The sequence below is a fragment of the Psammomys obesus genome, unplaced genomic scaffold (assembly GCF_907164565.1).
Source record: "Psammomys obesus unplaced genomic scaffold, mPsaObe1.curated_primary_1811, whole genome shotgun sequence".
Classification (NCBI taxonomy): Eukaryota; Metazoa; Chordata; class Mammalia; order Rodentia; family Muridae; genus Psammomys; species Psammomys obesus.
This window is the reverse complement of record NW_026585504.1, coordinates 561,614-589,238: the sequence shown is the minus strand read 5'-3', so window position 1 is coordinate 589,238 and position 27,625 is coordinate 561,614. Positions and strand designations below refer to the sequence as shown.

At 43.7% G+C, this 27,625-nt stretch overlaps 2 protein-coding genes across 2 annotated transcripts in view; one reads left to right on the top strand and one right to left on the bottom strand.

The window, feature by feature from the left end:
- The window catches only part of Gdf11 (growth differentiation factor 11), a 27,522-nt gene extending 17,874 nt beyond the window's left edge, over window positions 1-9,648 (top strand). The window contains exons 6-8 of the mRNA XM_055605026.1: window positions 4-316; window positions 4,956-5,353; window positions 5,990-9,648. Coding sequence (XP_055461001.1) covers window positions 4-316; window positions 4,956-5,353; window positions 5,990-6,370 — 1,092 coding nt within the window. The 3' untranslated portion in view covers window positions 6,371-9,648. The remainder of the gene's footprint in view (window positions 1-3; window positions 317-4,955; window positions 5,354-5,989) is intronic.
- Window positions 9,649-13,756: 4,108 nt separating this feature from the next.
- Window positions 13,757-27,625, bottom strand: part of Sarnp (SAP domain containing ribonucleoprotein) — a 54,370-nt gene continuing 40,501 nt past the window's right edge. The window contains exons 10-11 of the mRNA XM_055602979.1: window positions 18,382-18,471; window positions 13,757-14,089 (exon numbers count right to left, since the gene is read on the bottom strand). Of these exons, the coding sequence (XP_055458954.1) occupies window positions 14,048-14,089; window positions 18,382-18,471 (132 nt within the window). The 3' untranslated portion in view covers window positions 13,757-14,047. The remainder of the gene's footprint in view (window positions 14,090-18,381; window positions 18,472-27,625) is intronic.

Below are 27,625 nucleotides of genomic sequence, written 5' to 3'. Positions count from 1 at the left end.
GGGGGGGAGCGCTCCAGCCGGCCGGCCGCATCCGCTGCGCCGGAGCCGGACGGCTGCCCCGTGTGCGTGTGGCGGCAGCACAGCCGCGAGCTGCGCCTGGAGAGCATCAAGTCGCAGATCCTGAGCAAACTGCGGCTCAAGGAGGCGCCCAACATCAGCCGGGAGGTGGTGAAGCAGCTGCTGCCCAAGGCGCCGCCGCTGCAGCAGATCCTGGATCTGCACGACTTCCAGGGCGACGCGCTGCAGCCCGAGGACTTCTTGGAGGACGACGAGTACCACGCCACCACCGAAACGGTCATAAGCATGGCCCAGGAGAGTAAGTGGGCTGCGGGGTGCGCGCGGTGCAGTCTCGGGAAGGACTCGGCAGCCCTTTCTGCGAAAACTTGACGGATTGGGGAGCCGGGCCACTCCACACAACTTTTTTGAGCGGTGAAGATGGGCAGTGGAGTTGAGTGCACGCCCCGTCGGGGGTGGGGGAAGATAACGCGTTGGGGGAGGGGGCAAACTGGGCAGATTATTTGATACTGCTTCCCACCTCTTGTGCAAAAAGATCCAAGCTGAAATAGTCCTAGAAACTGGCACCCAGCAGCGACTCTCCTGAATCGTAGATGGGAGCTTCCGTGACCCGTGCAGCCCCAGCTGGGCCGCAATGCCATCTTCCCATTGCCCCGGCACCAGCACCGACTCCCTGCCCCGTGCTCCAAAAGGCGCCCACGAGGCTGCGGAGAAGCCCACAAGCATAGAAGCCAGCCCGGGTGTCCCTCTCAGCAGCCCAGCTGGCTGACACTTTTCTCTCCTGCACCTGATCTCAGGCTGGGTATCCCCCCAGGACCTAGATGAGCGGGTCCTTCCTGTTACGGAACGAGCTCGAATAACTCAACTCCACTGTGCTTACGACTTAACGAGTATCATTTGGTTACTCTCACCTTAGTGTTCTGTTCCTTATCCCCTGTCCTACCCACAGCTGGAGCCAGAGAAGACCCGGGGAGAAAGAACTAGATGAGGGGGATGGGAGAACCCAGGCATCCGAGCCCCTGGCCAAACGGAGGATGAACACTGATAGACATGAATTGCTTTGAAATTTTATGGCCTGGAAAATCCAGGCCAATACTACCGCCCCCACTGCCTGCTCTCCCTAGGGTCAGGTGACTCCCCTTCCCCTTCCCCTTCCCCCACCGACTGTCGTTACCTCCCCCCCCCCCAACTCCAGGGAACCAGGCTTTCACTATTCCCTAGTGGTTTGGCAAGCCCCCTCCTTTGGTTTTATGGCTCTGAACAGAAGTGGGGGGGGTAGACTGGTTTATTGGCAGATGGGTCATAAAAAGCTGGGGGCTGTGGGAAATCCTAGTGGCCCACCCCCATGGGAGAGGTACAGAAACCCAGGTGTGCATCTGGAAGGCTGAGTGCCTGGCACTGCCACCCAGTTTCTGCAGAATTCAACTTAGGGTTGTAAAGAAAACTCCAAAGAACCAGGAAACTGTGTGTGTGTGCGCGCGCGCGCGCGCGCGCGCGCGCGCGCGCACGTGTGTGTGTGTGTGTGTGTGTGTGTGTGTGTGTGTGTGTGTAGGTGTGTGTGTGTAGAGGCATGGAGATGTGATGTGGGGTTCTCAGTCTCCCTTATACTTTTGGAAACCAGGGTCAGTCAGAGGTTGACTAAGGGGAAAGGTTGACGGGAAAAGCAGTCTAGAAAACAGTTGTAGAGAAATCATGAACCACCTAAACATTTCTGGAAGAGGAAGGATATATAGAGGAAAGATAGTTCGGTCTGTGTAGGGCGAGGAGCCCCGCTGTAGGCTTCCGGCTGCCCTTCACTACCCCTAGCCTCCCTTAACCAGAAGGCTTGAGCCCAGAATTAACTCTGCTAGCGGGGAGCAGCAGGAAGTGAAGGCACTCTGAATGCACGGACTGGGCAGTTGAAGGTAGGCCTGGGGCTGGGAATGTACCAGGAGACGAGGCTGGGTCTCACCCTAACTTCCATTTTAGTGCCACTCCAGGACTTGGGTAACCCAGGAACTGGGTTTCAAACCAGGTATTGTACTTCCCCTTTAAGAGTCTAACTGCGACCTTAAGAGAGGGAGGGGGAGTAGAGGGGAGGGGAGGGAGGGAGAGAGGGGAAAAGGAAAAAGAGACTTTTATAGTCTAATCCCCAGGGACCGGCTTTAATAAGAGACTTGTGCTCTGCTAATCGGGGGAGGTGTTTGTCAGCAGAGATGGCCTCTGCTCCCCTCCCCCTGCCTCCCCTCCCCCAGCCAACCCGACCCCAGCCCCCACCTTTCCTAGGCTGTTGGGCCTGCCCTAGTTCCCTCTACCCTCTCACTCTCCCACCCCAGCCTTCATCCCTGGGAACCCAGCCCCCTGCTCTTCTGGGAGCCAAGCCCAGCCCCTCAGTTTGTCACTCCTGTGCACACTAAGAGGCCCCTGCCCTCTCACCCAACCTCCTGCCCCTGGGCCATCCAGCCTGAGTTAGGAGAGGGTGTGTGATGGGGTGGAGGCTGTAAGCAGAGAGGGGGTTGGGCCTTTGCTGGAAATAGTGCAATGACCTCTCTCCCCCACCAGCACCGCCTACTAAACCTGACCTGCTGCCTGCCACCAACCAAATCAATCCAACACAGATGTGGCCCCTTCCCCTCCCTACCAGAGCTCCATAGCTTTACCTGCTTCTTTGTTCCTTCTTCTGCACCTTATCATCTCTTCTTTATCCCACTAGGGTTGACTTTGTCCTACCTTTGCCCTCTTAACCCTGCCCACTCCACTCCAGCCTACCCAGTGTTCTCCATTTCCCAATCATTTTCTTCCCTTAGTTCGATCTACTTGTCCAGTGGCTCTGCTGGTCTCCTCTAACCTCTTTCCTTTCCCTACATCTTGTCCCAAGAAACATTCCCTGCAGTAGAGTTAGAGGAACCCTTGTCCAAAGGAGCCAGACTTAAGAGGCCTATCCCATTACTCTGTCTCAGCTTTCAGTGGGATGTTTAGTTTATAAAATGAACATTTATTGAGAAGCTATTATTTTTCACATTATGTAATGCACAGCATTATCTGTACCACACTGTGAAGCACAGTGGGTCAGATACCAACATGGTTAAAACTACTTTGGGTCCTTCCGGAAGAGTCTAGGAAGAACCTGCCATTCAACATATACTTACTGCTTGACATTATGGGAGGCACAGTAACTACAATGGTGATAAAATACATTCTCAAGACATCAACCATCAAAGAGATAAGTACCTAATGGCAAGAAACAGATAATTCTAGCTGGACCTGGTAGTACCAGCATGTAATGCTAGCTACTCAGGAGGCAGAGGCAGGAATTTCTGAGGTTCAAATCCTGCCTGAGGTATAGAGTACAAGGCCAGCCTGACCCAAATAGAAAGGGAATGTAGCTCAGTGGTAGAGAACTTTCCTAACAGCTGCGAGGCCCAAGGTTTGCTCCCTAGCAATGCTTGTATATACTATAGGCTAGCTATTAGACATGGTATGCACCTGAATTATTGTCACTTCTGATTTCAGTAGTATCTTTCCTGCCTCAAACTACCTTCCTAGTCTCTGACTGCCCACTCCTCACCCCACTGAACCTTACGGGAGAACTGTGAGAACACTGGGATCTGGGGAGCACAAAGGGAAAAGACGCTGCAGGACATGGTGTGCTGTGTTTTGAGTAGAGTCGCTATGTACTTTCTTCCTCGACACACTTGCAGAGTCCTTCTCCTGGGGTGAGAGAGAGCTAAGCAGAGACAACAGATGGTAGGTTCTCCATGACTATGTTGATGCTAATGCTTGGTTGTGACAGGCAAGGGCCTAGACTTCATCCATACTCACATGGCTCTGGAACAACCTCAGTTCAGAGTCTTTCTATCTAGGGTAAGAATGGACACACCTAAGAATGGACTCATGGTGTAGGCATCTCTAACCCACTTAGGATAGGAGAAGCTGGGCATAGTGGTACCTGCTGTAATCTCGACACCTGGGAAGATGAGACAGGACTGCTGTGAGCTGAGGTCAGCATGGGCTACTTAGTAGCTTCCAGGACAGTCAAGGACACATAACAAAATCCTGTCTCAAAACAACATAGACTGAGAAGAGCTTAAGAAAAACTGAGAGAAGCAGAGGAATACATTGAGACCCATCCTTGAGACTCTTTAAGATCTTTAAGTTGTAATGCTACACCTTTGTAAAGAGCTAGAGGCACTGCATTGAGCAGAGGGAGCTCAAGGGGAAAAGATGGCTACCAGTATGTTGAATATTATTTCTGATACTCTGGACAAATAGGAGACTTCAAGTTTTTCCTTCCTGGAAGGCTGGGTGTGTCCACTGGCAATGAGGAATCAGCAGAGAATGCTTGTTCTTAGGGAGAGGAATGGGGGACCAGAAACTTGGGAAATGCTTGGTTCTGAAGGATGTGCTACTGGGAATAAGGGGCCTAGACCTGATCTGCTTTATAAATCCATCTCTCTGGAGCCTGGGTTACTTCCTCTGATGCCTCCTTTGGTTCTTTTTGGGGGGAGTGGACTGCTAGGCTCCTCCTGCTCACTAGGGCAGAAATGGGGTAAGGTAACTTGAGGACAGCAGGTATAGTAAGAGGTACAGCTTCTATGAAGAACATATAATCTTCTGTGAAGATTCAGACAAAGCTGGAGACCAGCTGAGAAGCACTGGAGGCACAGAAGGCCCCAGACAGAGAAGATTCCGTAACTATCTTAGCAGGTCATTTGGTAGATGGATCCATTTTGTTAGGAGAAATGGTATAGGGAATGGGTATAGAGCAGTTAAGTCTAACAAATTTATCATCCTAGCGATAAGACAGTTTTAGGTACCAGACATAGCCAACAAGATAGACACAGGAGAAGGGTAACGAAGAATTGGAAAACAGGCTGAGAAGAATCTGCTACAGCCACCCGAGGCTGCTGAACCCCCCCAAACACCCTTTGCTGATGCTGTGCCCCCTTCTCTCTTATCAGCGGACCCTGCAGTGCAGACAGATGGCAGCCCTCTCTGTTGCCATTTCCACTTCAGCCCCAAGGTGATGTTCACAAAGGTACTGAAGGCCCAGCTGTGGGTGTACCTTCGGCCTGTGCCCCGCCCAGCCACAGTCTACCTGCAGATCTTACGACTGAAACCCCTAACTGGGGAAGGGACCGCAGGGGGAGGGGGTGGAGGCCGGCGTCACATTCGTATCCGTTCACTAAAGATTGAGCTACACTCACGGTCCGGCCACTGGCAGAGCATCGACTTCAAGCAAGTGCTGCACAGCTGGTTTCGCCAGCCACAGAGCAACTGGGGCATCGAGATCAACGCCTTTGATCCCAGTGGCACAGACCTGGCTGTCACCTCCCTGGGGCCAGGAGCTGAGGGGCTGGTGAGCAGGGGGCCTGAAGTGGTGGTGGATATATGGAGCCTGTCCCCAGGAGATGGGGTCAGAAAGAGTAGATCAGGAATGTGAAGGTTGGGGCCAGGAGCTAATTCCAGAGGAGGTGGGGTGGCAACTATCACTTTTCAGGGATTCAAGCCAGGTAACAGCTGAAAACTATAACTGGATTTGGGGTTAAGGTGTCAGTTAGTGGGAGATCCGTGGGAACACAAAACTGACCCTTGTCTTGGCTTGGTGTTATCTAATCCTAGCACTAGGGAGGCCGGACAGGAGGATCAGGAGTGCTAGACCATTTTCTGTTACTTGCCAAATTTGAGGTCAGCCTGAGCTAGATGAGATCCTGTCTCAAAACAAAAACAAAGAACCTGGCCCTCGATGAGGCCCTTGGCCAAGAATCTGATGAAGCACATTGCCAGAAAAGGAAGAATTAGGGAAAGTGAACAGAAGAAACAGCTAGATGGCAAGAGAAGTGGGGAGAAGGTCTGTGGGTGGGAGCAGTGAACTAGGGAAGATGTCAGTGGTTTCTGGTCTGATGCTCCTATTGAGGTGCAGGTAGGAAAGTAAGAGGTAAGAGAAACTGTTCAGGGCTATGTCACATCTCTTTCCCCTCTCCCTGACCCTCAGCATCCTTTCATGGAGCTTCGAGTCCTAGAGAACACAAAAAGGTCCCGGCGGAACCTAGGCCTAGACTGCGATGAGCACTCAAGTGAGTCCCGCTGCTGCCGATACCCTCTCACAGTGGACTTTGAGGCTTTTGGCTGGGACTGGATCATCGCGCCTAAGCGCTACAAGGCCAACTACTGCTCCGGCCAGTGCGAGTACATGTTCATGCAAAAGTATCCACACACCCACTTGGTGCAACAGGCCAATCCAAGAGGCTCTGCTGGGCCCTGCTGCACCCCTACCAAGATGTCCCCAATCAACATGCTCTACTTCAATGACAAGCAGCAGATTATCTACGGCAAGATCCCTGGCATGGTGGTGGATCGGTGTGGCTGCTCCTAAGGTGTGGGCTACAGCGGATGCCTCCCTCATAGACCCGACCCTAAGAACCCCAGCCCTGGTCCCCATTCCCCAAGCCCTAGAAGCACCCCCCACCTCTTCCCATGAACATCACACCTTGTTCCCTGACCAAGCAGTGTGCAATACAACAGAGGGAGGCAAGTGGGGATGGAGTGGTGAGGGGTTGGGAGAAAGGAAGGGCAGTCAGGGTGGAATGTATCTGAGTTTGCAAGTGAGAAGGTTCGGCAAGATGACAGATGTAGAGACAGAGGAAGAAGATGGAAGGATAGAGACAGAGGAACAAACAGCAACACTGAGAAGGCAAAGGAATAGAGGCACAAGGATTAGGGACTAGGCAAAGGCACATAAGGAGAGAGACTGAAATGGGAGTAAAATGAAAGCCCTGCCCCAAGCCTTTGCTTTTCCACCAGCAAGGTGAGAGGCTTGGAATAGTTTGCGGAGTTCCCCTGACAACTCAGTAGGAGTAAATCAAAAGTCCATTCTTAGCTTCTTCCCTTTCTCCTTCCAGAGTAGCCAAAAGTGGCATGAGAATGGGGCAAAGTAAGGACCTGGGTTTTTTTTTAATTTATTTATTTATTGTGACTTTTCATTTTTTGGTATTTGGCTTTACTGGAACGGGAGGGACCTTGCCCACTGTGCCCACTGGTCCCTTATTCCCCACACCCCGCTTTTTCCCAATACCAACCTACTTAAGCACTTGTATTAAGCCTCCAGGGTTGGGAATGGGAGTAAAGAGCAAGAGGGGTGACACATGGAAGTTTCTAACTCACAACCACCCTAACCAACCTTCTTGAGCCAAACGGGTTGAACTAAGTGGTCATGGAAACAGAAAGAAGTTCAGACTTAAGAGCTGGGGGTGAGGGGACCTCAACATCCAGGATATATGAGCTACTAAACTACCCCTCAGGCCTACCTTATTCATGGCATTATTTAGCTAAAGGGTACAGCCTACTTATCCCAAATCCCCTCGGCCAAGAGACCAAAGAGCCTGTGGAATGTCCCACTCTCAGCCTCTATCTTCAGGTCAATAAAAAGTAGAAATCCCAGCGTTCCCAGGACTGGGAAGGGTTAAGGGTCAAGAAAATAGTAGAGGCTGAAGGTTACAGGGCATCTGAATCCAAATCACTGCTCTAGGCTAGGGAATACAGCCAGCAGACCAAGGTGGAAGGGATTCTGAAGTGGGGGGCATTTTAGTCTCCCTAACCCAAAGCTCAGGTGGAAGGAAGAACAAGGGAGCAGAGTGTCTATAATTCTTATCTTTTATTTTTTGAATATAGCAGTATCTGGCAGCAGGGAGAAGACAGTACTATAGGGAAAGACATGTGACAGGGCCAGTTACAGCAGAGGATGGGAGAGGAAGGAGACTCTGGTTTGGAAGGCTTAGGAAGCAGGCAAGAGACTAGTTGCCACTTCAAGTCACTAACTGGGCCCATTCGTTCCTCCTGTAACCCTGACCCACCCTCCTCTGAACTCACTGTGCCTCAGTTTCTTCCCCTTGATGGATTGAGAAACAGCAGCACCCGCCACAGCCAAGAGATGAATTCTGAGCACTTACCACGGGCACTTTATGGACATAAAATACCTCTCGCTGTGGGACTAGATAACCAGGGCACCACAATGGTGGTGAAGAGATGTGAGGCTTACAGGAGTCACAGGCTTCAGAGTACAAGTACCCCTCTGCCTCTCAGCTGGACAATGCCTGAAGCCAAGGAGCTGAAAATCTCCACACCCTAACCATACCTCAAGAGTGGCCTCTTGGCTCTAGACAAGAGTCTTAAAGAGGATGGGGGGGGGTAGGAAGAAGGGGAGATTACAGCAAAATGATCACTAATACAGCTACAGTTCTGGTAGAAACTGGACTGACGCCTGGCCAGGAAGGTTTGTATGTCTAAGCATGTTTCTCTCACTTTGGCCAGATCATAGAAAGGACAAAGTTATATGACTATCCTCACCACCTAACTCCTATTCTCATACTGAGAAAAAGAGGTAAGGTGTCTTCAGGAGGACAGACAGGGGTTCTTAAGCCTTCCAACTCACTCCCCATGTAGCAGCTGTTAGTCCCAAGCCTCTCCTCTCTGGCAGTTCACCCTTTTTCCCCCCACCCCATCTTAAAGAACAAGACACATTTGACCATCAACACCAATCATATTTCCTTGGTGCAGGAGTGGAATAGAAAAGCAGAGAGGATGCTTTCCTCCAAGGTCAAATGCTTCTTGATCTTGGAAAAGGTAAGGGTTGGACAATTAGATATCAGGTAAACTTCTCTATAGTTTAGAGAGCTGGGGCATTAACTTCAATTATTGCCTCTTTATTACCACCAAGTAAATACCTTTCCAGGGGAAAGACGCTGTCTTACAAATACAAACCTGAGTCAAGCCTCAGTTTTCCGGTCTTTTCTATCTCCTAAGAGGCTTGAGGACATGGCCTAGCACTCAGTGGGAGCTGGCACCTCTTCCTACACTTTACCTGTGTGGACTGGCCAGTGGTCCTCTGAACATATCATTATTAGTGTAATTCTTTACTTTGTGTATTTGTTACATCATGTGTGTGATTGCCTTTGTTTGTTAAGGGTGTTTGAGGAGTATGGGCTGCCAGGGGCATTGGAATGCCAGGAAAGGACTTCTTCAATGAAATCGAGGTTTCCAGAAAGAAACCACTGCAAAAAGGCCATCAGTCAGTTTTCAAGTTATGTGACAGAGGGCAAAGATGGCCAAAGGGTGCTCTGAGTTTTGGGACAGTCACATGACACAATCCAGCACTTGAACCTGAAAAAAGAAAAATAAAAGCAGTCAAAGAGTTTAGAATTCAGTGATGAGCTCTTCTCCCTAATTGAGCGTCACACTTACACCCAGGAGGCCAAGAACTGAAGAGGCTGTAAGAGAAGAACCTTAAAGAGTAAAAGGACTGAGAAGATGGAAGAGCAAAGGAGGGACACTGAGGGCATGGGCGCTGATGTCTGGGAGGGACATGGAGCTGTAACACTGACAGGGGCTGGGACAGCAAGAGGGCTTACAACTCTTCACAGAGCTGGGTATTCCCAAAGACTACAAAAACATGTAGCGCCACAAAATGAAAAACCTAGAAATTGAAATGATCCAGCAGGTCTTTTATTTGACAGTACTCTAATCCTGGCTGCCTCAACAGTATTACCAAAATCAAACTGGCAGCTCCCTATTGTGGTTAAGTATTTCAGACATTTAGCCCACTATAAAAATAAAAACAAAAAACCTCCCCCACATGCCCACAGCACAGTTCCCAAGGCATTACGAGTCAGGGGTGTCAGAATCTTGCTTCAGTCACAGGATTCAATGTACTGCCTGGTTTCTCTGTCCCATTAGTTCCATCAAAGCTTTCCTGCTAATGAGAGGAAAGGGGGCCTGGACCTCTTCTCAGTCTCATTCCCCCCCCCCCCCAAAAAAAAGTCTAACTGCATAAACAGGTGCATTTATATTATCAAAGGCCCAGATTAGTCCACCCCCCACCACACCCCCACCCCCCGGAACCTACTTGTGGGAGTGCAGGGTAGGGGGTGTGTTCCCACTTAGATCTCAATGTTAGTTTAGCAGACTTCAGAGTTAATACTCCCGCAAAGGCTACTATGCAAACTACATTAGGAATGTGTGCTCAGTACATGTGTCATTTAATTCTCGAAGCAACCCTCACAATAGGCTTCTATTGATAAAAGTTTGGAAAGTGTCACAGAGCAACTAAGTAATTTGCCCAGTCAGGATTCAGAAGTAGTGAGGTAGAACAAGAAACCAAACCTAGGTAGTTAACATATAATATCATGTTTTAATCTAATTTAATCTGTTGTTAAGGAAAACTAAATTCAGGAATAACACAAAGTGATAAAGTTGAGAAACAACTTGGATTCAAAGGGCTGGTAGGGTATGAAACCTTTTCCAATGTCTTTGAAGAGAAAAACAAGAAAGAGGTTAGAGATGGGGATATAGGGTAATAGAGTAGCATAAATGGAGTTCCTGCCCAGCACTACATAAAACCAGGATTGATGGCATGGGTCAGTAATCCCAGCACTAGGGAGGCATAAACAGGAAGATCCAGAAATTTAAGGTCACCCTCAGCTAGAGTTCAATTTGAGTCTGGCTTGGGCTACAAGAAACCTCAAAAAGAGAAATAAATTAAAAAAAAAAAAAAAGGTTAGACTTTGGAGGGATTAATAATCAGACATTAAGTGTCACTGTCTATCAGAGGCCTCATAAGTAGTTCAGAAAAAGTTATCCTGCCTCTGCTATCTGAATTCCCTCCTCCCATTTCAGACTTAACAAGTCTTAAAGACTCAAACAAGAAATTCTACTCTTAGACCTTCCTTCACCCCTAGACACTTCTAGCCATCTACTTCAGCAGTTCTGAGCTGGCAGAGCAAAAAAGCACTTTAGGGTGATAGAGGAAAAAAAAAAAATAGTCCCAGAGAACCATAAAAAGGAGATTTATGGCTAAGGAATGTAATTCTCACAGTACCTTGCTCAGACCAGACTCCCTCAAGAAATTCTAAGGAATACCAATGCTGCATCAACTACAATAAGACTGTGTGATAACCGAAGAGTTTGTTTTTGAGACAGGATTTCTCTGTGTAGCCCTGGCTGGCCTGGACTCACTTTGTAGACCTGGCTGGCCTGGAACTCACAGAGATACACCTGCCTCTCCCTCTTGAATGCTGGCACCACGAGGCCCAGAGAGAGAATTCTAAGCCTCAATGTCTGCCTGGCCAAACAAAATGAACTTAGGTTTTAGAGACTAAATTAGTAGAAACATGTAGGCATTCTGTACTGTTCACGCTCACTGTGTGGAGTGACTACAATGAGTACTCAGGTTTAGAAGTTAGGAGAATCTTCTGACCAATATATGAACAACTGGAGAGATGGAACAAAGGACTATTTAAAAGAAAAAAAACCCTACACACTTGAAAAGCACTATAAGAGATTTGGAAAAATCTGAGCACTGAGGTCCACTTTAATCTCAACACTCAATAGGCAGACAAAGGCAGGTAGATCTCTGAGTTTTGAGGCAGTCCAGGAATACAAAATCCGATCTTGTTTTTTTTTGTTTGGTTTTGAAAGAGCTGGGTACAGCAAACTGAGTAAAAACAATGATTACCATCTGGGGCTAAGAAGATGTCTTAGTAAATGCCTGCTGCTCAAGTATAAGGAACCTGAGTTTGGTTCCATATAAAAAGCCATGTCCCAGCAGCATTTGTCTGTAACTCCAGAACTGGGAGGTAGAGAAGGGTGGTCAGTGAAATTATTGGCCGGCTACCCTAGCTACATCTATGAGCTCCAGATTCAGTGTGAGGCCCTGTCTAACAGATTAAAAGGTAATCAAGCAGCAAGAGACCTGATATGGTCCTCTAACCTCAACATGCACACATACCCACACATATAAAACCCCCAATGACAAAACAAACATCCTCCCCCACCCCCGCCTATACACAGGGCCTATTTCAACAGGCATGGTACGTAATCCCATCACTATTAAAAATCCTAGTACTCCGGAGGATGACGCTGAAGGATGCTATGAATTCAAAACCAGCCAGGACTACAAAGTGAGAAACTATCTCAAAAATGAGGGGTGGGGGAATCCAAGGTTAAGATGAATATGCCTCTGAAAAGTTATGGAGAATAAAGAGATACAGTCCATACTGAATGCCTACAGTGATAGCAAAGGACTTTAATCCCAGCACTCAGGAGGCAGAGGCAGGTGAAATTCTGAATTCCAGGGTGGCCTGGTCTATATAGGGAGTTCAGGACATCCTGGGCTACAGAGAGAAACCCTCTCTCAAAATCCACATTAAGGGACCCCTATTAAGGGATAAAAACATTCTATTATCAGCATCTACTTTGTTCCTTCAATATTTACTTGCTTATAACCATCCTAGGAAATAAATCCTATGGAACCTAATTCTGTCTCTTGATATAAAACAGCAATTCTCTATAACTGTTTTCAGATTAAGATACTGGAAAAAAGTAACCGGAGGTTACAGTCTAATGTAAAAAGGGGGTGGTGGTGGGGCAGACAGACAGAAGAGATCATTTATTTGGCTGAGGAGGTGACAACACTAACTTTTTCTTTTATTAGGTCTCAGATGAGACAGATTTCACAGTAAACGGGCAACCTTTAATCTGTTCTCCATGGAAGTTTTCCTAAAGTGTCTAAACTTAGGTCCCCACCTTTCATACAAGCAGAGTCTATGTAGCAGCTGGCTGACTTTGAAACTGCCCATGCCCCAAGACTGCCAACAGACACACATCATGTTCCATGGTACAAGATTTAATGTTAGGAAAGTTAGCTTTCTATTAATCACAAAGCCAGCTAGGCTTTGGTAGAAATAAGGACAAAGATTTTTATCACAGATTATTATTTTATCACAACACAAGATTTAATGATGGTACCAAAGTTTTCTTTTTCTTTCTACCCCCTTCCTTTTTTTTCTTGAAACAACATTTCTCTGTGTAGCCTTCACAATCCTGGAACTCACTCTGTAGACCAGGCTGGCCTCAAACTCAGAGATCCACCTGCCTCAGCCTCTCAAGTGTTGGGATTAAAGGCATGTGGTCCAGTTCACAGTTTTCAAGTAAGGCAACTTTTATGGCCTTTCCAAAAAAATCTCCCAAGGGAGCATTTACTGGCACTGAAATACAAAGATTAAAACGAGAAAGCCAAGGCAGGTGTGGTGGTGCTTGCCTGTAATCACAGCTCTAAGAAGGCGAACAATGCTGACGGGATTCAAGGCCTCCTGGGCTACACAGCATGCCCCAAGCCAGGTGGCAGTGAGACCTGTCTCAAAACCTGGGAGAAAAAAGGGATGTGAGGAGAGAACAACAAAAAAACCCGAAGCATCTTGTTCCACTTATGTCCCAATGACCTTGGAAACAATGCTTAACGTCTCTGACACACAGTCATGTTTTGGATTTCTATACTTCTACTAGCCCATTTTACCTTCTTGAAGTATGTCCCATACAGTGATTTCTGCTACAACAGACAGGGCCATGTCAGGCCCCCATGGAAAACACTAATCTTTTACAATGGATTCTGTTTTGTACAGTTAGGCTTCATTCAAAGCAGAGGATGAGCAGCACCCATCCTTTACATTCCCTAAAGTCCCCCTGGCTCTCTCAACATTGCCTCAGGGCCACTTCCACCTCGGAAGCCAAGGCTTGCGGTCACATGGCTTCATCATGAGAGAGAAAATAAAAGTGTACCTGTGAGTAGGAAGAATATAATAAGTAGGCTTAAAGGGTAGACTTACCCTCTTTTTCTACAGGATAAAGGTATTACAGTTAATTCCCCTAGTATTTGCCATTGACACTCCCTTTATGTGATCTAGTCTGGCCCTAGGAATTTAAAAGGAACACCTAATGAAACACGTTTTCTTTTCTTTCTTCTTTTATTAATAAGCAAAATAATTAAAAACAAAACAAAACAAAAAACCCACAACAACCTTAAATGTAGAGCAGCAATTCAATCCAACTGCTACTGGAATTCAAGGATGTACCTAGGGTACAGGCTTCCTCACTGTGAGGCAGACAACTGTGCGTGCATGTGTACGCGCACGGGTGTGCGTGTGAGTGTGTGTATGTGTATAAACCCAAGAAGAATTTGAGAAATGGAAACCACGATGGGGCAGAGAGCATGAACTTTTCATTATGCAATCCCAAAACGTTCTGCTCTTTTCCTTTTCTTTGCCTGTAACAAAAAAGCAAGAAAAAAAAATTAGATTGCAAAACAATAGCAGATTAAGTTCCTGGAAGCTTTAAACTAAACCCACATTAATGGTCAAAAGGCCCAACAAGAGCCACACTTTATTCCTGAATCCCTCCACTTATAAGAAAGGTGAGAAACTGAAGTCAAAACACACCCTTACATAGAACATAAAGGCTAAACAAAGGGTGAGGAGGAAAGAAGGTTAAGGGAGAATGGAGGATGAAAAGAGTGATAGAAAAGTGAAAAATTTCCCTTATAATTATTAGGAAGATGGGAGATTTCAGAGGACAAAGGGATAAACAATACTCTCCACAGAGCAGTTAAAATGAGGTCTCCAGTCCACAAAGAGGTAAGGTGGAGAAGAGAGAATGTTTGCAAAAAAGTATCCTTACTTATTATGTGGCTCTCTCTCTCCTCTCCTTTTTCTCTCTCCTCTCTCTTTTAAATCAAGCCTCATGTCTGAATTCCTTCAGGTATTCAGCTATTTTTTAGCAGCTCCTATCTTGTAAAGTAGTGTTATACAGGCCTCTAAGCATGAGTGATACTCTAATTACTTTTGATATCTACTTAATACCGGGGTCATATGGAAACACTATTGCATAGGTGAGCACAACAAAGCTCACAAGTTATGTATATTATGAATCTCTTAAAGAAGGCAGTACTGAGCTGGGCATGGTGGTGCACTCCTGTGATCCTAGCACTCAGGGAGGCAGAGGCAGGTGGATTGCTCTGAGTTTGAGGATAGACTGGTCTACAAAGCAATCCAGGACAGCCAAGGCTACACAGAGAAACCCTGTCTCGAAAAAAAAAAAAAAAACAAAAAACCACACACTTGTGTCCTTTAACTTCATTTGAAATACTGCCCCAGAATACAAGAAAGGATTCTGTCATCAATTCACATTACAGGTTTAATACAGATCTTTCCTTCCTCCTTCCTTCCTTCCCTCCCTCTCTCCTTCCTTCAAGCAGAATACACTCCAAGATCATTTTACTTGGACTAATGACAAAATCCCTTGAAATAAGACAGAAATCTTGTGGTCCATGTAAACTGCATCTTAGGTTCAGAAATTACTATTTCCTTATAGACAATGACTTGCAACCAAAGCCACGTTTCCCCACCTCTTTAACCTGGAGAAACCACTGTACCCACTCAGCGAAATCCCTGTTTAATAACAGCTGTAAGGAGGAGTAATTCTAATCAGAACTGAAGTAAGTTCATCTTGTTAATCAATAAGCAAGCAGATTCTTACTACAGATAGTATGTTATTTCAGTAGCAGAAAGTCTACAGGTGGCTTTAGTTCCTTTTCCTAGTGAAGAGCATACACTGACTTTAATTTTTTAGATTTATTTTATGTGTATGACTGTTTTGCATGCATACATGTATGTGCACCATACATGTGCACATAGGTCCTCTGCAAGAGCAACAAGTGCTCTTAACTGCTGAACCCTCTCTCCAGCCCTTGATCTACCATCTTCATGGCATATATACCTATTTATAAAGAAACTTAGGGAACAGAAAGATGGTTTGGTTGGTAAAATACTTATAACACAAACAACCATTAGGACTCACATAAAAGCAGAGTACAGCGGCACATGCCTGTAACTCTATCACTGGGTAAGGGGGAAGACAGACAGATTCCTGGAGCACACTGACCAGCCTAGCCCACCAGCGAGCTACAGATTCAGTGAGAGGCCATCTCAAAAAACAGAAAGGAAGACATCCAATGTCAACCTCTATGTTCTCTATGTACATCTGAACACAAACACAGATACTACACACAGAGGGGCAGGGAAAGCAAATGAAATAGAACTAAAAACCTTTCCAAGATTCTGAGTAACGAAATTCATTTTTTTAAGTCTCTACACATAAGATGGGGAGAATCACTGAAAGTTCAATGTTAGCTGGTCTACACAGGGGCTCCAAATCAGCCTAAGCTACCAGAATGAGACCCTGGTAAGGGGAGGAGAAGGAGAGACTGGGATGGGGAAACACTCTCAGTGGTTAAGAGTATTTGCTGCTCTTGCAGAAGACCCAAGTTTAATTCCCAGCACCTGCATCAGGTGGCTCATAACCATCATTAACTCTACCTCTGTTGTGGTCTCCATGGGAAGCTAACACTCACACCCGTAAATAAAAACAAAGCTGAGGCAGAACATGACTGTAGTCCTAGTACTCAGGACACTGAGACAGGAAAACTGCTTCAAGTACAAAGCCAAACAGGATGAAGGTGAAGATCCTGTTTCAAAACCTCATCAATACAACTGCCCAAACCTGGGCTGAACAAGGACACCAGTGAACATGCTGAAGTGGGCCAGGAAAGGCCCATGAGGCCTGAGTTCTACACAAAGAACTATAGGCAACATGGAAAGCTGGTATTGGCAGAGGTAGTCTTTCTCAGGGAAGAGCATACCACACCAATTGGTTGTCCAATGCCAAATGGTCAACCCTAAAAATATGCAGGTTATATTTAGAAATATGTATGTATGTACATATACACATATGCATGCAATAACAACTAGTGAAAAAAAGAAGGCATGAATTTAAAGGGGAGCAGGAAGAGGGTATATGGGAGAGTTTGGAGGAAGAAATGTTGTAATCAAATGTAATCTCAGCCTGACAGTTGGTGGCATATGCCTGTAATCCCAGCACTCAGGAGGCTGGTTTACAGAGAGAGAGAGAGTTCCAGGACAGCCAATGCTACACAGAGAAACCCTGTCTCATGTCCACCCCCAAATAAAAGAAGCTATTTTCAACTGATTCCAGCTGGGAAGGGAAATTTCAGTTTTCTCTATCAAACTTCATGCCCAAGAGTAGATGGCCAACACAAAATAGACTACAAGGTTTTTGTTTGTTAGTTTTTGTCTTATTGGTTTTATTTTTAATTTTTTTCTTTGAGAAAGAACATAAAAGTTCAGTGGTAGGGAGGTGGGAAGAATCTGAGAGGAGCTGAGAGAGGGGAAGGAATATGATCAAAATATACTGTATGAAAAACTTATTTAATAAAAAAACAAACAAAACACACTGGGCTTTTTACTTAGTAGCTTATGCCTAGCCTACTTCTTAAGCCAAAATGAGTGGCTTGGCCAGAGAGTGGTTAAGAGCCCATAGACTGGATTTAAGCCCACTGCACAGAAGGAAACATATCTGGTACTGTAAATTTGACCAAGAGCCCATGGTTGGAGTACTACAGACCTCCAGAATGAACCTACTATTATTATTCTGCTAAATGAACATAGTATCAAATTACCTTCTAAATCCCTCTTTACATACTCATAGATTAGTATAACCTTCAGACCTCATCACAGGGAAGTTTTTTGTACAGTGGATGGTGCTAAACTCACAATTGATCAAAATGCAGACATCTATGTCAATGGAGTACTAAGCCACAAACAGGACATCTATATCCAACCTCCACAAAGCTCGGGACCATTGTGGAAGAGGGGGCAGAAAGACTGTAAGAGTCAGAGGTTGGAGAATAGTCTTTTTTGACATGACACACATAACTGCTGTATTTATGGACTCATGGCAGCTATGGTTGCCCACATAAGACCAGCACAAAATCAAGCTAGTCAAGCATTTCAGCATAAGAGTGTAAAGAAGTTCAAGAGCCACCACCCCTAATTGAGGAGGTATGGAGAACTGATGGCTTCTGGGGGAAGAAGAGCCTGTTTTCTTTAAGGGTGCTCGTAGGGTTCTAGTGGATAGCCATGAGTATATGAATAACACAAATTAGACTCTGAGTTTGTTTATTAAAAATAAAATAAAATAAAAAAGATATGTTGGGAAAGGGTAGAGAGGTGGCAGTGAGTAGATCTGGAAGGAATAGGTGATGAATATGATCAAAATATATTGTATAAAACTCTCAAAGGAAAGGGAAAGAAAATCTAGCTATGAAAATAGAGGTACTTTTCCCTCTCCATTCAGCATAATTTTCCTTGTTTCCTTTTAAGAGCTCTGTGAAAGACAGGGGAAACAAGAGAACAGGTAGGAGTACTACAAGCAAGCCTGACAAACTGAGCTCAATCTCCAGAACACATATAAAAAGCCAGCCAGCCTCAAGTCAGATGGACAATGATAGAAACAATGATAACCTGCCTCACTGCAGAAGTCGAGAATGACTTCCCAGAGTTGTCCTGACCTCCACACGGAAGCCTTGACATGTGAGGGCATGTGTGTGCATGTGTGTGTGCTTACACATAAATACTTCTGGTGTTTTTGTTTGTTTGTTTGATTTTATTACTAGCTCCATGAAGCATTCTAAATATAGTTCACCTCTGTATCCTCTGTGGTTCCAGTTCCAGCTGAACTTGTCACAATCCCAAATCTCTCCTTCCTTTTTTTCAGCTTCTCATCATCTTCAGACTGTCAACAGACCAAGGCAGCAGTTGAAATAAGTTAGTCTCTTATTTACAAAGTTTACAGGAATAAAACTGTAATTTATTGGTGATAATATGCAGGAGCCAGGAATCACACAAATGTAAAAGAAAGATTAGAACATAAACAACCTGGGCATGACGGCACACCTATTTAGTCCCAGTACTTGGGAGGTAGAGGTAGGCAGATCTCTGTGGGTTGAAGGCCAACCTGGTCTACATAGCAAGTTCAGGAGGTCACACAGGGCCACGCAGAAAAATTCTGTCTTGAAAAACCAAAGAAAGAAAAAATAGGAAAAAAAAAAAAAAAAACATGGTTTAGATGCAATTTGACCCCAAAGACTCGTGCTGTAAGCGTGGGGAACACCCAGTGTGACAACAGAAGTGGCGAGGTCTTTAAGAGGTCAGGCAAAAAGAGCTGGCTAGACCATGGGTTCTATCATTTCACAAAGATTAAGGCTGTTCTTGTAGCTCCCTGAGTTGATTACTGTAAAAACAAATTATTCTAAAAAACAAAAACAAAAACAAACAAACAAAAACTAACCTGAGTCATGTTCTCACTTCCCGTTTGGAAACATGATGTTTCCCTCCTGTTTACATTTCAGCCATGATGTAATACAACCAAGGAAATGGGGGGCCCTGTTGTTTGAACGTTTAGCCTCTAAAACTGTGAGCTAAACAAGTTTCTTTATCAAGTCACTCAGCCTCAAGTGTTTTCTTACAGTGGTAAGAAACAATGTTGTATTGAAAATAATTAAAAACTTTTACTTTAAGGAGGGCCTCAATACTCCTAAGTACAGTGGAAAGTCAGGCATGATGATGAATAGTAGTGAGTGCAATGCCAACATTTAGGAGAGAGAATCAGGAAGACTGAATTTGAAGCTGGTCCAGGCTATAGTGAGGTCTCAGTCAGTATGAGATAACTAGCAAAACTTTGTCTCAAAATCTAAAAGGCTAAGACTGCCAAACCACAGTAAAGCGCTCATTGTACAAGCGTAGTAACATAAACCTAATCCCCGCACCCATAGAAGAAACTGGATAAGGAAGTGTGTGTGTGTGTGTAATTCCAACACTGAGTCAAAACAGACAGGCAGACAGATCTCTAGGGTTTACTGACCCCAAGTCAGCCTAACCTACTCAGCAAGCTCCATCCTGGCTAAGACTGTCTTAAAAAACAAGGTGGAGACAGCTAGGTGGCTTAACCGATAAAAACCCTTGCCAAGTCAGGCCACTTAAGAATGATTCCAGCACCTACATAGTATGAGAATACTGACTCCACTAAGGTGTCCTGTGAGAGACTGACTGACAGACACACAGACACACACACACCTGAATAACATCTGAGGTTGAGGGCTGGAGAGATGGCTAAGAGGTCAAGAGCAATGGCTACTCTTCCAGAGGTCCTGAGTTCAGTTCCCAGCAACCATATGGAGGCTCATCAACCCTCTATAATGAGATCTGGTGCCTTCTTCTGGCATGCAGGTGCATATGCAGACAACATTATATACATAATATATAAATGTTTAAAAAAAAAAAAAACAACAACCTCTGAGGTTGACCTTTGGCCTCCATATATATGTGAGCCCACGTACATTTAAATAAAATGAAATTCCATAAAAAATTTTTAAAAGAAACACATGTAGAACAAATTTCTTTACTCAAGAAACACTGGCAATGCAGATAGAGAAAAACATTCCACTGAGTAGCTCTTATAGAAAATAGGAGCTACTATTAACCTCAGAGGTTAAGAGCACTATCTCCTCTTTCAGAGGACCTGAGTTCAACCGGATGGTGGCTCACAACCATCATGCCCTCTTCTGGCATGCAGCTGTGCATGCAAATAGCACACTCAAAATAAATAAATCTTTTTCCTTTTTTTTAAGGAATAACGAAAGAAAGGGGGGAGAGAGAGAGGGAGGGAGAGAGAGAGGGAGGGGGAGAGAAAGAGAGAGAGAGAGAGTCTGAACCTGCTCCTCTGGAAGAACAGTCAGTGCACTGCTGAGATAGTTCTCTTGCACTTAGAAGACAGGTGACAACTATAGTCACCTACCAGAGAGGCACTGGGTATTTTCCAAGCAGCTGTGAGATTCATGTCTGCCCAGTAACTTGGGAGAACATGCTGGACATTCTCTTAAAGCTGTTCTAAAGATCCAGGCTGCAGCCGAGTAAGGCAGCACACACCTGTAATCTCAGCAGCTGGACTGTGTACATGCTGAGATTTCAAATACTGGTGATTGGATATAATTAGAAAAGATAACAAAAGAGAAGATAACAATAGGATAAATAGGGAGGGAGAGGAGAATTAGGAGGGAAAGAGGGAGAGGGCTACAGCTGGGATACAAGTGAATGAATTATTTAAAAATAAAAAATATTAATTAAAAAAACAATAGGATAAATAAGTCATATTTAGGTCCTCATACAAATATACGCAGGCTCTCCATAAATTGGAGAAAATGCAGGTCTAGTTTTTTTGGTTTGTTTTCAGATAGGGTCTCTCTATGTAGACTACCTGTCTTGGAACTCCCTCTGTAGACCCAGCTACCTCCAACTCAGAGATCCTCCTGCTGGGATCATAGTAGGCTTTGTATGAGGTTCTCCTAGGTTAGATTTTTGTTTAAATTTTTAATGTTTTTATTTTGTTTGTTTCTTTAAATCCCAAGAATTCATATTCTATAGGCATACTATGTTTCAGAGTATTCTAAAACTACAGAGGCCAAATAAAAAATAATCAACAGACCTACAAATTCACAGAGATGTTCCAATACCCTGCTCTTTGAGCCCTAATCAAGAAATTGCCTTTCCCCCTGTGATCACAACAGCTACTTCTCTATGTAAAATCAGGGCAGCTATCCAGCATTCTGTGCTCAACTCAGCCCAGTTCTTCACAATCCTGGAACTCACTCTGTAGACCACCCTGGCCTCAAACTCAGAGATCCACCTGCCTCTGCCTCCTAAGCACTGGGATTAAAGGTGTGCACCACCAACACCTAGCTGAAAATTCTATTTTTTAAGGCCAACCTATTGTAAAATTTTTCTCAAAACAATCTTTAAAATTTTTTGTTACAGTATAAGTTTTAATATATAAATTTGTTGTCACCTTATCTGTTAGTTACATCAGCCTTAATTTTGTAATGTATCAAGATACTAAAAAGCTAAAGAAAGAAACCATTTTAATATAGGTATAATGTGGGAAAATATATTTGTGGCTTTATGCAATCTATATTAATCCATTCTAATCAATAGTTTTCCAAAATATAAATGGCACTTTACATGGAATAGAACATAACAGCTGGATGTCCTCATATAATTTAATATACAAGAAAACACCTTGTAGTTGGAATGGAGATAGAAATGTAGCCTTAGCCTGATTTTGAATATGATTAAAGAGACATAAAAATAAAGGCAATTTCTACTTCTAATTAGTACCTCTCTCCCCAAATTGGTCTTTTACTTGGCAAGAAGCAAGTGTAAGAAAGTTCATCTGTAATTTGTTCAGTTCTTTGTCTTTTGTTTATCTACACTCTGGCCAGAGAGGACTTTGAGGTTTTTCTAAAGTACATGAGTGCCTGCAGGGTCCAGAAAAAGCTGTGAATATAGTTCAGTGGCAACTATACTGGCCTAGCCTCTTCAGTGCCTTGGGTTTAATCCATAGTAATGTAGAAAGGAGCGGGAAAAGGAAAGAAGAAAAGAAGCCACAAGTACTGAGACAGAAGAGAGAAACACAAAATCGAGAGAGATCAAACCCAGTATGAGGCAAATGCTTAGAAGCAAAATGATACGGTTATAATTACAGAATTTACTTCACCCAAATCTGGTATAGTAGGGCACACTTTTAATTCTAGCACTAGGGAGGCAGAGCAGGAGGATCTGAGTTCAAGATCAGCCTGGTCTATACTGTGAGTTCCAGAACAGCTAAAGTTACAAAGTGAGACCTTGTCTCAAAAAATCAAAACAAAACAAAATATCCATTAAAAAAAAAAAAAAAAGATTTTTCTCTACTCTAAATACAACAGAAATATTTAAAATTATCTCAGCTGTCATAAGAAAGCAAAACAGAGGCACTAGATCATAACTACACACTCAAGAGCTTGTGACAATGGTTTGCACTACAGCCAGGGAGTAGGCACACAGTAAAGACAGCCTCCAGCCAATGGCTGCTAAAACTGTAGATTTTTTAAAAAAGTGATTCTCTCTTTTTTATCCAGCAGAATACCAACATTAATATCTTTACCCAAAGCTGGGTGTGGTGGCACATGCCTGTAATCCCAGCTTTCAGGGAGGCAGAGACAGTCGGATTTCTTCGAGTTTGAGGCCAGCCTGGTCTACACAGCAAGCCCAGGTGTTAGTATTTATTAAAAATGATGCCACATGCACACAACAAATGTTATATGAAAGAGTTTATTGAACGGAGATGGAGTGTGACAGAGAGAGAGACAGAGAAAGAAGAGAGGAAGAGAGAGAGATGGTGGGGGCAAGGGAGTGCCCGACAGAGAAAAGGGGAGAGAGCAAAGAGAAGAGCATGAGAGAGTGGGAGCGGCAGACCGCCAGTTATACCTGAAGTACTCGGCTCAGATAATGTCACAGGACACAGGTCCTGACATAGGACATTGTTAGGACCCTAACAGTCCCTAAGAGCAGGCCAGTTGAATTGCCTACACAATATAACACCAGGACAGCCAGGACTACACAGAGAAACCCTGTCTCAAAACAAACAAACAATAAAAAAAAAACCCAACTCTACCCAAAAAGGAGTTTGAACTTTTATTTGCAAATTCAAGTTTTATCTTCAAGGTTGAAATTTAAAAGAACATTTTTCAAAATTTCAAAATCAGCTTTATTTTGAATACACACTACTGCTCATAAACTATACTGAGGCTATTCACTTTGCCAAAGGGAGTCATTCCACTTTGATATAATTAGTGCCCTGTGAGCAGTATGTTTAAACATCCAAAACATTCCCCGTTTTCTTAACAGTGGTCTTACCGCTAACACTCCAGTTCATAAAAAGAAACCATGAACACAAATAGTTCCCTCAAGTGTAATTTAGGCACATTTAAGAATTTTAAATTTAGAAATTCCTAAGAACACAAAAGTAGTCACTGGACTCAAGAAAAATCCTTATTATCTTAAGAGACCAAAGCTGGACATCCTTTTCCTAGTTAGTGCAACAAAGTTATTTTATCCATCAGCCATCTCATACCACATGTGAGGACAAGTTCCAATCTGAAGATTAAAGTCAAGATTAAGTAAAAGTAGGAAAAACTTAAGGCACTACAACTAACTTGCGAACAGGAATCTTTCCTTTACCGTGATGGAAGAGGCTTGACAGGAGCTAAGACAGCTGCCTTCTTACCTTTTCACAGGCCCCAGTAGCGGATGTGCCCTGAATATGCTAGTGCTCCATCCCCGAGCTACCCCAGCCCCAAGCTTTGCAAACAAAACAAAAACCAGTAAGTTGCTGGTGCTTTCTGCAAATGAATTATAATATGCAGGAAGATGTTAGCAGTTCTGAGACTGAACTAATTTTCTAAACAAATTTAAGGTTGTAAGGAAAAAAGGCTTTTTTCCTCAATCTGAGACCATGTGACTGACAATAGGATGAAAAGTACTTAGGGGACAATGGGAAAATGCATGATGAAGCCTTGACTTCCCAGAGGTAAAGGATATGAAACACCCTGAGTGAGCTTTCAATTTCATACTCACACGATGAATGACAACTGATGGTTTTCTCTCAGAAACACTCTAATGCTTTAATACACAATTTCATGAAATCCATTGATCTTATTTTTCCTAAGCCTTTATGTCAGCCAGTAGACAACACAAAGTGATCCCCAAAACTAATGTTCACAGCCTAGGCAGATTAAGGGTGACCAGACTAGCAGAAAGCATGACACTTTAATAAACGCATACACATACACAATAAAGTCATCTTTCCTGCATTCAGCAGTTTCTGTAACATCAGAATTGACTTTCTGGGACCAACAGAGTCAGAGACCACCAAGGACCTGTTTTCTATCTTTGTAGGATTTGAAACCAAAGTCATCTCCACTCATCACCAAATACTCTTTTCACAAATTCCCATCACTTTTTTCTGGAATCAAAACCACCACGTACCCCCAACACACACCCCACCAGAGGCGATCCTCTCAGCCTTGTTCTAGCTGACTGTGGGACAAAGAAAGCAGGCGGAGGAAATGAAGGCTTCACACTTGAGACCCCAGGAAGCCAATTTCTATTAAAAGTCCCCACCTCCTTTCCTTAGAAGCTAGGATGCTATTACCTTTAGCTTCTGCAAAGCATGGCAGAAATGTCAAGTCAATAAAGGAAAGTAAAACTTTTAAGAAAAAGATTTACTATCTTAGCAAAAATATTCAGAGAATAGCAATGCAAAAATAAATAAATAAAAACATTTGCTTGAGCATTCAGAAGTGTAGAATGAATGTCTTTTCACTTGCACTACTTAAAAAACATATTCTTGCTGTCATACCAACCTAATACATTAGACGCTCAAAAGGGCAAGTGTATAGAGCTGCATTCTGTTATTATTTATGAATATTGTATATATGCACACACACATCTGTGTGATGTGCCTGTCTTTAACAGTTCATAGCATGCATGTAAAGGTCAGAGAACCATTTTGGGGAATCAGTTCTCTTCTTTGACTATGGGTTCTTGGGATTGAATTCAAGCTGCCATGTTTGCACTTTTCACCTATTGAGTCATCTTGAGACAGGGTATAACTGTGTAGCCCTGGCTGGCTGAAACTTGCTCTGCAGACCAGGCTGGCCTTAAATGCACAGAGACTTACCCTGGGATTGAAGACATGCCTTGCCAGGAACTGTTTCTTGAAAGGACCCTAGTGTTCTTTACTTATGAACAAACATGCTTAGAAATAACTACAATTATATATGACAAAAGTACTGATTAAAAATTTCAAAAACATCTTATTATATCCAAATAAAGCTGCCATCTTCCCCACAAATACTACAGCTTTATTTTCCCCACAAATACTACAAATAAAAATCTCAGCTTCAAGGACTTTGTAAGGTCAAGAAAAAAGCTGGGAGGCTGGACACATGACACAGAGGTTAAAAGCTATGGATGCTCTTCCAGATGACCCAGGTTCAACTGCCAGCATACACAAAGCACTTACAACCATTTCTTAACTCTAGTTCTAGGGTATGTAATACCCTCTTTGGTCTGCAAGGGTACTAGATACACACATAAACATAGATGTAGGCAAAATACCCATAAACATAAAATAATTTTAAAAAAATTTTAAAAGATTAAAAAGAAGCCGGAGTGGTGATGATCACCTTTATTCCCAGCACTCAGGAAGGCAGAGGCAGGTGGATCTCTGTGAGTTTGAGGGCAGCTTGGTCTACAAAATGAGCTTAGAACAGCCAAGTCTACACAGAGAGACCCCATCTCAAACAACAACAAAAAAGAAAAGCAAAGAAAAGAATCATTGGGAAAGAATCACTCTAGGTATTACCTACCTAGAATTAAAACAGAGAAGCAGTGAGAATCTTCCACTAACATAACTCAGCACACAAAAACATGTCGGCTTGAATCTGGAAATTGAGGGCATCCTGAGCAAAACAGCAAGCTACAGCTCTAAAACTTAGTTAATAAGCCAGGCAGGGTGGCTCATACCTTTAATCCCAGCACTCTGGGAGGCAGAGGCAGTTAGATCTCTGTTGAGTTTTAGGGCAGCCTGTTCTACAAACAGAGTCCAGGACAGCCAGGGCTGTTACATAAAGAAACCCTGTCTCAAAAAACCAATAAACAAATAAATAAGCAAGCAAGCAAGCAAAATTTGATTAATGAGTTAATTCTAAAAAGGCAGCATGATCAGGACACACTTGTACAGGGCAAGAGTAGCAGGTTCAACCATTAAAAGAGCCTGAAACCAACAGAGAAACAGGAGTGTCAATAAAATGAGTGAAAAAAATGTCTCTAAAGACACACACTGTTTTCTAGAACCCTAATGAGGCCAATCCTCTTAGGCCTCTCAGAATACTGTTTAGTTTCAACTGCACATTTTCTAAAATCATTTCCAAACAATGGCATGATAGTGAGAATTCTGTAACTGACTGTGCAGTTATAGTGAATTCTACACCAAAATAATCTCTAAAGTCCACATTAAGCATCAAACTATCTCAACGTGTTTCTGTGAAATAAATATAAGAAATTAAAAAAAATAGTTTTAGGTCTGGAGAGATGGCTCAGAGGTTAAGAGTACTGGCTGTTCTTCCAAAGGTCCTGAGTTCAATTCCCAGCAACCACATGGTGGCTCACAACCATTTATAGTGAGATCTGGTGTCCTCTTCTGGGCTGCAGGCACACATGCAGGCAGAATGCTGTATAAATAATAAATAATTTAAAAAAAATAGTTTTAAATGTAAGACATATCTCCACTGCTATAATTTAAAAATTCAAACTCCAAATGCTTAACATTACAAACATTATTTCTATTCGAAGAATCTACTCGGGAAATTAAAAAGTTAAGATCTGAATAAAATACTAACTAAAAAGAACAAAATTAAATACCACACACAAAAACCAGGAAAACTAGGATATGGGTGAGACAACAGGCAAAAGCAGCAGATCAGCAGGAGGTCAGCCTCGGGTGTGGCAACTTCAAAGACAACCTGCACTACACTACATGAGGTCTTTGCCTCAAAAAACAGACAAGCCAAAACATAGAAGTCAGAGTATGTATGTAAGGAAAGAAGTTAGCATACTCTGGTTTCTGACAGAACACTCAGCGTTTCTATGACTGTCACTGCCTCATGCTCAGGAGCTGCTGGAAAAGTATACCTCATAGGACATTTTCATCTTCCTGGGAGACCCTACTCCATTTCCCAAGTTAAGGTTTTACAATTTCCACTCAGCAACTTGTTTTTTGTTTTTTGTTTTTTTTTTGAGACAGTTTCACTGCAGCCCTGAATAACCTGGAACTTAAGAGTTTTGTCTGCCTCTGGAGGGCTGGGATTAAATCAATCTCTCTCTCACAAACAAACAAACAAACAAAAAAGAAGGAAGGAAGGAAGGAAGGAAGGAAGGAAGGAAGGAAGGAAGGAAGAAAGAAAGAAAGAAAGAAAGAAAGAAAGAAAGAAAGAAAGAAAGAAAGAAAGAAA